Raw genomic sequence first — 13062 nt, 5'->3', positions numbered from 1 at the left:
GGCTCAGGCCACGATCTCACGGTTCATGGGTTTGAGCCCCGCATCGGGCTCTCTGCTGACAGCCAGCTCAGAGCCTGGAGCCTGCTTCAGATTCTGTGTCTCCCTCTCTCTCTGACCCTCCCATGGTCACACTGTGTCTCTCTCTCTCTCAGAAATAAATAAAACATTAAAAAAATTTTAGAAAAAGAATCTATGAATTTAAACAAATCCTTGGAAGAAAAACAAACAAATAAATAAGAAGTTTGGTTTTACTCATCAGCCTTGTTGAGATTTATTTCATTTTGACATCGGGCCTGCAACTTGCTGTAATTGACTCAAACTGTGACAAACATATTTGTCAATTTTCTCAAAATTAAGGAATCATCTTAAGGTATATTTCCTCCTTATAAAAATGTATATACAAGTAGAGCAAAAGGACTTTTAAAACCCGATGCAGAATCCCAGGCCCTTGTGATACCACAGCGATGCCTAAAATTTCCTGTTGTCTTTCTGATTCTCTGATGCTTCTGTGATGAAAACAGGCTTCCTGGAAGAATTACTGATCTTAATTTGTGTGAGCCTAACTCTAGACGTGGTATGCTGCCCGCAGGGAGTATTGGCGAGGGGGGCGGCCGCATAATATGTTTAAGGTCTGCCTTAATGCATATTCTTTTTCCTGAAAGGTGCTGCAGAAATGTTTATAGCCTCCAGCGGATTCCTAGCTCCAGGATTCTTTGCCTGTAGGCAGTCTATCTCCTCCCATGAATGTAAACAGGATGTCCTAGACGGTAGGACTTTTTAGCAGAGTAAAGTCGATAACAATCCCACATCCCCCACTTCCTCATCTGGGTTGTTGCATCCTGGAGTCTGACCCCAGCATAACACCAGTGCCTGTCTGAGTGCCGTTCCTCCTGCTCATCCCTGAGCCCACCTCTCCGTGCCCTTTCCAGACACAGTTGCAGACCCAGCGAATGCCTGGAAAGCACATGGTGATTCATCGATGTCATCATTCCCCACTGAAACCAAGGCGGTCCTTCGAGTGAGATCTTACAAGGAACTGAGCCAAAAGCTTAAAATACGAAGAGGAAAGTTCCTATGGCTTTATTCTTCCATGGGATTTGTGCAACTGTTATTAAAGTACCAGCCTCTAAGATGCTCTCCCCTCATCTACATTTTATGTTTTTCAACAACTTCTAAAGGAGTTTCAGAATAGCCTTCTACCTGAGTGCTACTTCTCCCTAGAGACTGATAAAAATGGGAGGGGGGGAACCTCTACTAGAGAAGGAAATGCCGTCAGCATGGAAATAAGTTGTTCTTCAAAACAGGCTCGACAACCCAATAGTAACTCAAAAAGGCTAGGGGCTTGCCCTTGGAAGTCGTCTATTCCAGCGGTCAGCACTTGACTGATGATTATGTATACCTAGGGAATTCAATACACAGGGATACTTTGGAGTCTTAACCTAGGTGAGCCAAAGTAAAATCTTCATGGATGAGTCCAGAAATTTATGTGTGTATCTTCCCTTCCCTTCCCTTCCCTTCCCTTCCCTTCCCTTCCCTTCCCTTCCCTTCCCTTCCCTNTGGCCTGTCCGTGTCCCGCGCCCGCAGTCCAGCCGTGTGCTCCTCCCTTCCTCCCTCCCCTTCCCTTCCCTTCCCTTCCCTTCCCTCCCCTCCCCTTCCCTTCCCTCCCCTCCCCTTCCCTTCCCTCCCCTTCCCTTCCCTCCCCTCCCCTCCCCTCCCCTCCCCTTCCCCAATTCCCACTGGTGATTCTGGGTCAGGCAGGTTTGGGATTTAATGCTCTAATCCAAATGAGGAAACCAAGATGGTAACCCTGGAGAGCCAATATTAGTGCCTAAACTTGGTTTTTTTTGCATGTATGTGTGTTTTATTGTTTGTCTGTCTTTGTTTTGTTTTTGCTTTTGCTTTGTTTGTTGCTGTAGTTTTCAGACACCTCCTGCTTCTGGTCCTGTGGAGACAGGCAGGTGGTGACCAAGCTTATTTGTTCATGTCTTTCCTCAGTCACACCAGATGGATCAAAAGTGATCATAATAAAAGTAACAAAATAATAGCAGCTGCCATTTATTCATTGCCCAGTAGGTTCTGGGGTCATGAGGGAGAGTATGTATATACCCATTTTGCAGAAGATAAAACTGAGGCTTGCTGGGTTAAAGCCAGATAAATAGCAAATGTTAAAGCTGGGATTTGAGGAGCGCCTGGGTGGCTCAGTTGGTTAAGCAGCCAACTTCAGCTCAGGTCATGATCTTGAGGTTTGTCAGTTCAAGCCCTGCATCGGGCTCTGTGCTAACAGCTCAGAGCCTGGAGTCTGCTTCAGATTCTGTATCTTCTTCCCTTTCTGCCTCCCCCACTTGTGCTCTGTCTCCATCTCTCAAAATATGAATAAAAACATTAAAAAACAAAAAATTTTAAAAAGCTGGGATTTGAAACCACATTTTCTTGACTCCAAAGTCCATTTTCTTTCTTTCTTAAATGTTTTATTAATTTTTGAGAGAGAGAGTGAGCTTGAGTGGGAGGGGGAGAGAGACAGAGGATCTGAAGCAGGCTGCACGCTAACAGCAGAGAGCCTGATGTGGGGCTCAAACTCACAAACTGTGAGATCATGACCTGAGCCAAAGTCAGACATTCAACAGACTAAGCCACCCAGGTGCCCCTCAAATCCTAGCTTTAACATTTGCTATTTATGTGGCTTTAACCCATCAAGCCTCAGTTTTATCTTAAGAATTTTTTTGTATGTTTATTTATTTTTGAGAGGGAGAGAGACCGAGTGCAAGCTGGGGAGGGGCAGAGGGAGAGGGAGACACAGAATCTGAAGCAGGCCCCAGGCTCTGAGCTGTCAGCACAGAGCCCGACGCGGGGCTCAAACCCATGGACCTCGAGATCATGACCCGAACTGAAGTCTGATGGTTAACTGACTGAGCCAGCCAGGGACCCCAAGTCCCTTTCCTTTTAACCATTCACTGCCACAACACCAATGGAAGAAGATAATCAAAGTGACCACTTTGTAAAGCCTAATGTACTACAAAAGACAAATATGACACTATTATTGTGTCTTTAGAACTAGTGTGCAATTCTCAAAGTCAATTTCAAAATAGAAGTGTTTTCAAGGGCAAAATTATTAATAATAAATGGAAGAATTATCTAAAACTTTGTTCTATTTGTTTCAGCATTATAAATATCTTAGAAATCTACACTGAGGAAAAATCCATCGTGACCCCTCATTGGCACTCATGGATTTTGATCTTAAGCCTAGCTAGGTTTAGTCATTTGTGCCCTAGTTTATTGACCTATTGATTCATAAACAACTTTACTATTTTTTTTAATGTTTTATTTATTTCTAGGAGAGAGAGAGAAAAAGAGAGACAGCATGAACGGGGAGGGTCAGAGAGAGAGGGAGACACAGACTCTGAAACAGGCTCCAGGCTCTGAGCTGGCAGTCAGCACAGAGCCCGACGCGGGGCTCGAACCCACGAACCGCGAGATCATGACCTAAGCGAAAGTCGGACGCTTAAGCGACTAAGCCACCCAGGCGCCCCATAAACAACTTTACTATTGACTGAGTGCCTACTTCCCAGCTGTTAGGCCAGGTGCTGGTTACATGGCGTAAATAAAAGAGGCAAAGCTCTACCTACTTCCCCGGATCTTTTACACTCACACGGGAGGTAAAAGTAGGCTGAAATGTCAGTGTCAGGTGGTTGCGAAGGGCATGGAGAAACTAAAGCAGGGTGAAAAAACAGAGTGGCAGGCAGGGCGAGGGTGCAGTGGTATTTTTTTGCAGACTGGTTAGAAAAGACCTTTCTAAAGCAGTAAACGTGGAGCAAAGATGCAAGTGAAATGAGGAGACTGCCGTGTGCATATTCGGGGCCTATTACCCCAGGAAGAGAAGATCAAGGCCAATGTCTTGAGAGTGATTTCCATGGCCTGCCTGAGGAACAGCAAGGAGATGCCCTCCGGGTCTGGGTCCTCCAGCCGTGTCACGGCCCCAGAGGCAAGAAACCAGAGCTGCTGTTGGGCCTCCTGACCCTGTATGGCCCTGGGTGAGTGTCTGACTTTAACGAAAGTAGCTCAGATGTGCAGGTCTCAGCATGACCCACCAGTGGCTGGAACCAGAGGCTCACTGTGCTCACAGCCCTCAGGCAGACCCACAGTTTGGTACGGAAATGCCAACTCCTGCTTGCCTCCGCCTCTCTCAAATCTGAGGACTTTGGAGCTGGCGAGAGTGATGTTCTTGATCTGCCCCACGCTATAAAGGGGCTCAGGAAGAACAGAGGATGGTTTCCCCGCCTCTGTGTGAGTGAGTCCTTTAGAGGCCCTGTGTTCTCCTCTGCTGTCTCTGGGCCATCTGATTCCAGAGTTTAATGTGTTTGCTTTTTCTTGGGCTCCTGTGGCCTCCTGTTATTTGGCTGAACTCTTCTGACTCACCGTTGCCCCAAGTGGAAGGTAGAACATTCTAGGTGTTATTTGTGTCACAGATGGAGGCCTGAGGCACAACCCAGCCAGGATTTCCCTTCTCCTTTCCCATCAACCGCTGCCCGCCACACAGCACTTATCTTAAAGAGACATTTCTGGAAAGTTGGCCACAAAGTGCGAGAAGTAGTTCTGGGTCTTAATCACAGCTGTTTAAGCAAACAATATTATTTTTGCCTGGCAACCCTAATGGGAATTATGGCTTCTCAGAAGTTGGAGACTGAGTCTGTCTAAATTAATCTCCCAAGAGAAATGAGGTTGATGGGATCTTTCTCTTGACCAAAAGGGACAACACTTTGTTATCACTGAAGACTTAGCTCCGTTGTTTCTCACCCTGGAGCAGGTAAATATTAACAGACGCCTCTCTTTCTGCTTGTTTCTTACTATGTTCTAGTGGGTAGCAATTTGGCTACATCATCTGTATCTGATTGTACCATTGTCAGCAGATAGTCAAAGGATCCCGTTTTCCCTTTAGATTTTAGAAAGGTTTGTTCACACCAGGGAACACCACCAGAACCCCGGGCTGTGGCTCACTGGCAGGTGTGGATGGAAGAGAGGGTGGGCATCAGAGCAGGTAATTGAATGCTGGGCTGTAAAGTCTGGAGAAAAGAATCATTTCTACCAGTTCATCACATACCCAAGTCTGTCATATAAAGCTCTTTTCCTACTAAGATGAAGACAGTTCTGTCTACTCCTTACCCTATGAAGCTGCTCCAATAATCATGGAATGGAATCTCATGGGCAACAGTCAGAAGCACAGGTTGAAAAAGATTAACTCTGCACTATGAGCATGGACTTTGGAGCCAGTGAGAGATGAGGCGGAATACCTTCTTACCTCGGCAGGCCATTTAACCTCTGTGAGCCACACTTTGCCATCTAGAAAATAGGAGTAATATTTTCCCTGCAGAATTGCTGCTAAGGAGTTGGTCTGAAGACCCCTAGCAAATCATCTGGCCTATAGTAGCCATCCTGAAACAGCAGGTAAAAATAATAATATTAATGATAATAAATGTGATGATTATATTACAGGCGGATGCCCCCTGGTAGATCAAGAAAAGCTAATGCTATTCCGATCAGGTTTTACCTTTGAGATTGTTAAACAAACAAACAACACTAATTAGAAATTAAAAGAGGAGGGTCTGGGTGGCTCAGTCAGTTAAGCACCTGACTCTTGATGTTGGCTCAGGTCATGATGAGATTGAGCCCTGTGTCGGGCTCTATGCTGAGTGTGGTGGGGAGCCTGTTTAAGATTCTCTCTCCCTCTCCCTTTGCTCATCTCCAATGCTCATGCTCTTTCTCTCTCAAAAAAATTATTTTAATTAAAAAAATAATTCAAAGAAAAAGCATTCTCAACACATGGAATGTCAACCCTAAAACCAATCCCAGACACCAGGCCAAGAGCACCTCAGCCTTGCTGTCTCACTCTGCCACCACCTCCCCTTGCTTAGTGCACTAAATGCCGTGTGTTATCCTAAGAGGGATAAAACCACAAAACATCTGTTCCTCAGTCTAGACAACGCCCAGCATTTCCTGGACCCAGGTAAAGGGCCAGCACACACTGGGGCTGCTAGGGCTGCAGAAAGACTGAGATTCCCACACCAGCAGCCGACGACCCAATTCCCTCACCAGGTAGGTATGAAAATGTAAGCACCTCCTGCACAGGGTTGGGACACCCTGGGTCTCCCTTTCTCAAAAATATCTCAGTCATTCCTTTGGAAGCCAAAGAAGAACCCATGAGGACTTTTCAGACCAGGACCCAAGCACATTCCCCAATGAAGCTCAGAAACCTGGCACAGAGAACTTCCACACTGATACAGACAGCACACGTGTGTTACTTCTAACCAACAAGAAACTTCCACTCTCACTCCCCTCAGAAGATTGCCCTTAAGAGTAACTTTGGAGCTTCTTGGCAAACCTCCAAGACAAGATATCTATTCCAACTCCAGGTTCTCCCTGTGAAACCCTTAGACACCTAGGTCTTTGAACTCCTGGAGTGTCACATGGATCCCCATCACCCTTCACTTCATGTCAAATTGGTCTCCAAGTCCTCTTGATCTGCTTCTTGTAATGTCTTTCACAAGTGCTCCCCTTTCTCCTTTCCTGTTTCACTCGAGGAGCCAGGGCCAGTGATGGTCCATACGGCTGAGCCTCCTCGCTGGTCTCCTGAGCCCTGACTTCTTCATCTAATTCATTCAGCCATAGCATCTGGCTCATTTTCACTTCAGATGGCTTCCATCAGCCCTTTGTCTGTGCCAGCCTCTCAGCTGACCTAGAACCCACTTCTTGGTATAATCGGGATGTAACTCTGGATGTTCTGTCCCATTCTTATTTTCCCTCTACTCCCCAGCAGCCTCTCTGCTCTAATGGAAGATCCACCCTTATTCCAGCCCCTGGCTTCTGGATTTTTGTGCAGACTCCCCTTCCCAAATAGAGTTCTGAATTCATTTTCCTAAACCCTGCTAGTATGTCATGGCCTCCCTTCTCCTGCCTTCAGCGGTTATATGGGAACTTCTTCGTACAAGGGATTTTCAGGCTCTTTCAAATGCAATATTATTTCTAAAAATAAATCTTTGTTTTTAATTAAAAAATCAAATAGACCCCGAGATAACCCTAATTACATTTAAATAATATGTACATAATATTATTTAATCTTCTCAACAACCTCATATATGTATTTATATGCAATTATATGTCTGTGTTTGCATGATATATGCTTGTGATATATATGTAATATACATACACATACATATATATGTACATGTGTGTATATCAAAGGCCCAGTGACAATATATAACTGATCAGAGTAACTTAGGAAGAAGTTTGGAGTGTTCTGAGCATAAATATGAGTGCAGATCCTACTTTTAAAGATGATTCTATCTATCCCAAGCCCTAAAGCTTTGATCCAGTGTCCCAAAAGGAAGTTCCCTTTGAGAATTCTCTTTTCCTGGAAACTTTGTTTGTCCCTTTCTGGCATGAAGTCCCCAGAAGGGGGGATGAATGTATATATGAAAGGAGATACCACCCAGAAAATTAAAGCTCAATCCTATGGCTTGACTAATACACCAGGTAGAACACAGACACCTTGGTGTAGCATCTGCTGAATGTCACCCTCCTGTTGGTTTCTTTCTTCTTTTTCCTCGAGAACTATGTTCTCCATTGCAATTTATATTCCAGCTCTCTGTGGTCTAGCCCCTGAGTCTTTCCATGGCCACTTTTTACTTTGGTAATTTTGTAAAAGTACCAATGTCAATCCATCTTCTGCAGATGATGGGTTGAGTCATTAACACCTTCCAAAATGACTCTAAAAGTCTAAGAGCACAGAGGATCATGTATAACAAAGGGAAAACATTTTCTATGGTAATTTATCATCATCATGATTGTTTTTAATGAAAACACCTCTGGAAAATTTTGGAATGTCAAATCCTTAGATGTAGAAGTGGCTACCTTCCAAAAGGCTAACCTCTCACGATGTCACCACAGGTCGTAAACATCCAGGCCCGGAAGAGCAGGAAGACGCTACTTGTACAGCTGTGTGGTCACCAACTGTCCCTGAGGAAGCTGGCAGCCGGGGCCCTACAAGAGTCTGGGAGAAACCTGGAGGTGGAACTCACCCACAAATAGTTTGGTTTTGAAAAAGAAAATCTTTCAAAATAGCGACTGGGGCCATCTCTAGCTCTGTTCTTGTCCCGGGGTGCAAGAGGGCTCAGGGGATGGAGTACACGCACTGATGCTTATTTAAAGGCACAGAAAGTGTCACCTTTGTGCTTCGGACTGCTTCAGGGAAGGAGGGGAGTGGGAGAGTGAGGGTCTATAAGGATATAAAACAAAGCTGAAACAGAAAAGGAAGAAAAGAAAGGCAAAGGAAGAAAAAATGAAGGTATGACCTTCCAGTGAACATGTGGAGACCTTAGTAAAATATGACCGAATTGTCATTTCAAGCACAGGGCAGAACTCGATCTGATTGATGCTCTGAGAGGCTCCACCGGACACCCCTATCCTGGCGCCAGTGAAAGCCCACCCTCTTTGGCAGCTTTATGACCCTTATAGATGACAAGGCCGAACAGACCAAACCACAGCCTGCCTGGACATGATTCAGTCATAATCCTAAAGGTTAAGAAGGTCTACCTTTTCCAGAGTCAGTACAGATACTAGGCCCGCAGACTTTTGGCGATAGGAACGTACCCTCAACTCACAAAAGGGCACAGCCACGACAGGCACATACGCTCTCTTTATTTGTTCACTCATCTACCGAGAGACTGGGCTCAGTGCCAGGCTACAGAGATGAGGAGGGCTCAAGGGAACTCATATGCCTACTGGGGATGACAGACAGGAAGTAAAATTATTACAAAGCATCGGGACAAATCTTGCACTATGGGAGTGTGGCAAGCGCAGTGGGAACCCAGGAAAGCAGCCCCTCCCTGTCTGGGGAATCCATGGAAAGCCTTACGTGGCAGGATCCCACGTGAATGGAGACTTAGGTCAGAGTGTCTCAGGCAAACAAAGGAGGGTGGTGGGTGGGCAGCGACCATGTGAAAGGAAACAGAGGGAGAATAAGTGGGAAAATCATGTGGGGTCCGGTAAGACTCCAGGAGGTGATTGGAGTTTCTCTCCAAGGCATTTGGGAGCCCAGGAAAGATTTTACATAGGAAAATGGCAGGATCAGATGGGTGTTTTTGAAAGGTTAGGAAGTGGGAGGAGAGGTGAGAGCCACTGAGGACAGCCTCTTCAGGATTTCAGGAGCAGTGAGGGGGGAGGTGAGGGGCTTGTGATGTGTTGCTAAGATCCATTTAATGTCATTAGGTAGAGTAGGGAGCGGCAGTCTTTTGTAATTGTCTCTAGAAACTGACCCCTGATGCACTCGGAGACAGAACTGTATGGATCACGGGGTTTGAAAAGTTATAGCAAATGCCATTTGATCGGACTTACTAGAAGAGACTGCCAAGCAAAGATTTTACATACCTGCTCGTTTTTGCCTTAGTGGCTCCTTCCCCTCTAGTTCATGTTCACGGAGAATCTGAAAGAACATTGTAGGAGACTGTCAGTTAGGATTCGAGACGTCTCTTTTCCTTGGCTTTCTGCTCACGTGCCCTGAAGTGTAGGAGCTGAGCTTCGGGCTGTGGATTCCCGGTGAGCACCTTGTGCCCTGTGGTTGGCAGGAACTGCATGAATGTGGCCTGGCATGCACTTTTGATAGACCTGTCTCTGGGCCCAGGAGTGAAACCAATCACCATATCTAAGTTTCTCCGAGTTCCTGTAGTTTGAGTCGGGTCAAGAAATATAAATTACGGTGTTTTTAACTTGTGCTGTCTGCCTCAGACTTGAACCCTGAGTCATACCAGTGATAAGTCTTAGACAAGTCTCACGATCTCTCCTTAGCCCTCAGCCTGTCCCCACCCTAATGGTTCTGCTGCATTAGGACTGTTTAGATAGTGCATGCTTAGAAGTCATTTTCTCCTCCTTTGTTCCCTTTTCTCCTGGAAGCTTCCATTGTTGCTTTCTGCGGCAGGGGCTGTGAGAGCTAGTTCTGGAGACAGACTGCCTGGGTACATGGCTGTGCCACTTACTAGGTATGTGACCTGGGGAACTTACTTATCCTCTCTGAGCCTCAGTCTTCTTTTCTGTAAAATGGATTAATAATACTATTGACCTCATAGAACCATTATAAGAATTAAATCAACTGCCATGGGACACAAAGTAAGCCTTTAATAAATTTGAATTATATCATATAGCATAATAGTTAAGAGCAAGGGCCCTACAGACATTGAGTTCAAATCCTAGCTCTGCTATTAAATGGCTGTGTGAACTTGGGCAAGTTATTTAACCTCTCTGTGCCTTGGTACTCATCTATAATATAGGAATAAAACTAGTCTATCTCGTGAGGTTGTCATAAGGATCAAATGATTAACAAAGGTAAAGCACTGAGAATAGTTTGATGACATGGTAAGTGCTCTTCTGGGCCAAAGCGTCACCCTCTCCTAGAAGCACCATTCACATGTACGCTTTCATCTGCACATTGACACTTCCACTCTAGAAAGCTCTCCTGTCATCATGCAGCTTCGTTGTTTAAAAGTTGCCTTTGATTGGCTTTGCTTTTGGGATCACTGCCAATTCTGCAGCCAGTAATCACACCTTGACCTGACCTGGGCTTCCTAGTTCATCCTTGCTGGGATGTGCGCCAATCCAAACTCCCTTCAAGGCTCAATAGAAGAGCCAGATCACCCCTACCCTCTGCGGTTCGTCCTTTCCCATGAGCTCAACACATCCAGGATCACCACCCAAGGCAAAGCTCGTTCTACCATCTGTGTTATCTATCATTCTTTTCTAGTTATCTCTCCTCATAGCAGTTATAAAATATTAATTCCTAAAATATATCCAACACCCCTGCGTCAGGCACTGTTAAGTACTTGATGTGTGCTTAGGTGTTTAATCCTTATGACAATCTAAGGTATAGGTACTATTATTACTCACATTTCCCTGATGAGAAAGCACAGTTGCAGAGAGGTCAAATGAGTTGCCTAAGGCCACACAGCCTTTAAATGGCAGAACCAGGACCCAAACTCAGCTAGCCTGGCTCTAGTGTTTGCACTTGTCCACGAAGGCATTGAATGATGTTGTCAGGAGATACCCTGGGAAACTGTGGGTCTGTCTCAGTGACCTAGTCTCTCTTACCTAGCACCCCTTCTTTCTCTGTTACCTCTTCCTATCCCTTCCTTCTTTTCGATGACAGTATTAACATCCATGAGGATCTGCAGAGGGGCGGTGTGCCTGGCAGTTCATAAATGTTCTTGAAGAAATGAATAGAGGAATGATGCATGACGATTGGAATTTCAGAAGCCCAATTGCTATTTTGTTTGCAGTGGGCTTATTTTAGCTGTACTTAAATGCGCAGGAACCACAAAGGAGCAAAGTCAATGCATAGGGCTGGTTCCTGTCCAGCTTTGCAGGGGGACTGCTTGGGCTCTGTGCCCAAGCAGAAGGAAAGCTTCTTCCGCTGCATTCCTGCCTGCATCCTCTCTGGGGCCTGGGGGCAGGGAGAGGGAAGCCACCAGGAAGCCTTCTCTGTCCACTTCTCATGGGCTGTGGTTGGGGGACTTGGCCCAGGAGAAGGTGATCACTGGCAGTCACCTTTGGGAAGCTCTCCAAGGTCTAGATTTCATTTTCTACATTCCCCGGAGGGACTAAAGAATTGAGGTTAAAAAATCAAGGTGCAGTCGATTCCCTCGAACCTAGCATTTCAGTCTGTGACCATAAGGATCACTTCCCTTGTCTCCCTCAGCCCAGTTTAGCAGGTGTGGGGTATGGTGACAAAAACTGTCTTTTTAATGGGCACATCTCTGGACATGAGGCCATCTTTTGAGAAACGCTACTTTTTAACCATTTCCTGCATCCTGATGGCGATTATCTGGAACTGCATGGGGACATCTCTGCAAAGTGCTGCCTCTGTACCTCTGTCACTGACTGCCTCTGTTGTCCAGCCAGTGAGGATGCACAGCCTCTTGTGAGAATGACCCACTTTTTATTTTAAGGCCTGTAGTCACTGGGGAAAATGGAGGAAAAATACTGAAAGCAATAAAATCCTTGAGGAGTCCCGGCGGTGGTGATGGTGAATAACCTTGGCTCTTCCAGATTTGAGAAGGTACAAAGAGAAGGGCTGCAAGGTCAGGGTGCCTGCATTTCGACAAGGCAAATGTTAGAGTCACGCCAAGCAGCGATTCCCACCATCTCCTTCTCTTCCTGGTTGGAAAAGTCATTCACTGATTCTGAGGCTCAGTTTCTCACATTGTGGAAAGTGATGTTCTCAGGCACACCAGCTGCTTGTACAGTTTCTGGCAGTGGCCTGTGTCCATGTGTCAGGCTGGCTTGGGTCTCACCAGAGGCTACCCTTGCCCTCCTGAGTCCTCATGTCCCTCCTGTTCAGGGACCTTTGTGACTCCAGCACTTACCTTTTCTCTTAAACACTGGGTGCTGAGGAGAACTCTTAGGGGAACATAGATCTTCCCAGATGAGTATTTACTTCAGTGAAGAAAACAGAACCTCCAGAGGGCCTCCTTCTGCTTGTCCAGGTAGAGGTACCCAGATGAGCATCAGAGGACAATGGTCATCCAAAGGAGATTTCCTGATGGCCAAGTCTCAGCCAGAAGGCACAAGGTCACCAAATCCAGGAAGTACCCACCTTTGGACATCATGACTTTAAAATAATTGTGTGTGGGTTTGGGCGGGGGAAGGGGTGGCCTGGAGTGAGCCTGGAGATAAGAGTCAAGGATAAGAGGTGGCATTTTGTGTGCAGAAAAACAAAACAAAACAAACAAAACAACTCCAGGGAACAGGATGTCAAACAAGGTAGTCACCAAAGGCTCCAGGGTCACCGGATTTCTCTTCTGCTCACCGAGGCTCTGCCACTCACTCCTCTTTTCCTTGACCTGCAATCCCCAATTTAACATCTTTGCCTCCAGTTAGATAATGATCTCCTCACAAAGGCATCCTAACACAGGTTCATATGTGCTGGCAAAGTAAAAGTAAACAAATCACCAAATCTTAAGTGTTAGCTCTGTGTTGGTCTGAGAACGTCTGACCCTCATAACAAACCGATGAAGGAGATACTAT

The 13062-nt window shown here is 45.8% G+C and overlaps 1 protein-coding gene across 7 annotated transcripts in view; it reads right to left on the bottom strand.

The window, feature by feature from the left end:
- Positions 1-13062, bottom strand: part of ADGRF5 (adhesion G protein-coupled receptor F5) — a 102888-nt gene that overhangs the window by 38801 nt on the left and 51025 nt on the right. For all 7 annotated transcript variants that reach the window (XM_039231147.1, XM_039231142.1, XM_039231146.1 and 4 more), the window contains exon 3: positions 9418-9472. In XM_039231147.1, the coding sequence (XP_039087078.1) occupies positions 9418-9472 (55 nt within the window). The remainder of the gene's footprint in view (positions 1-9417; positions 9473-13062) is intronic.

Source organism: Hyaena hyaena, unplaced genomic scaffold (assembly GCF_003009895.1).
Source record: "Hyaena hyaena isolate Hyena2069 unplaced genomic scaffold, ASM300989v1 scaffold_55, whole genome shotgun sequence".
NCBI lineage: Eukaryota > Metazoa > Chordata > Mammalia > Carnivora > Hyaenidae > Hyaena > Hyaena hyaena.
This window is presented reverse-complemented; position numbering and strand designations above follow the sequence as displayed.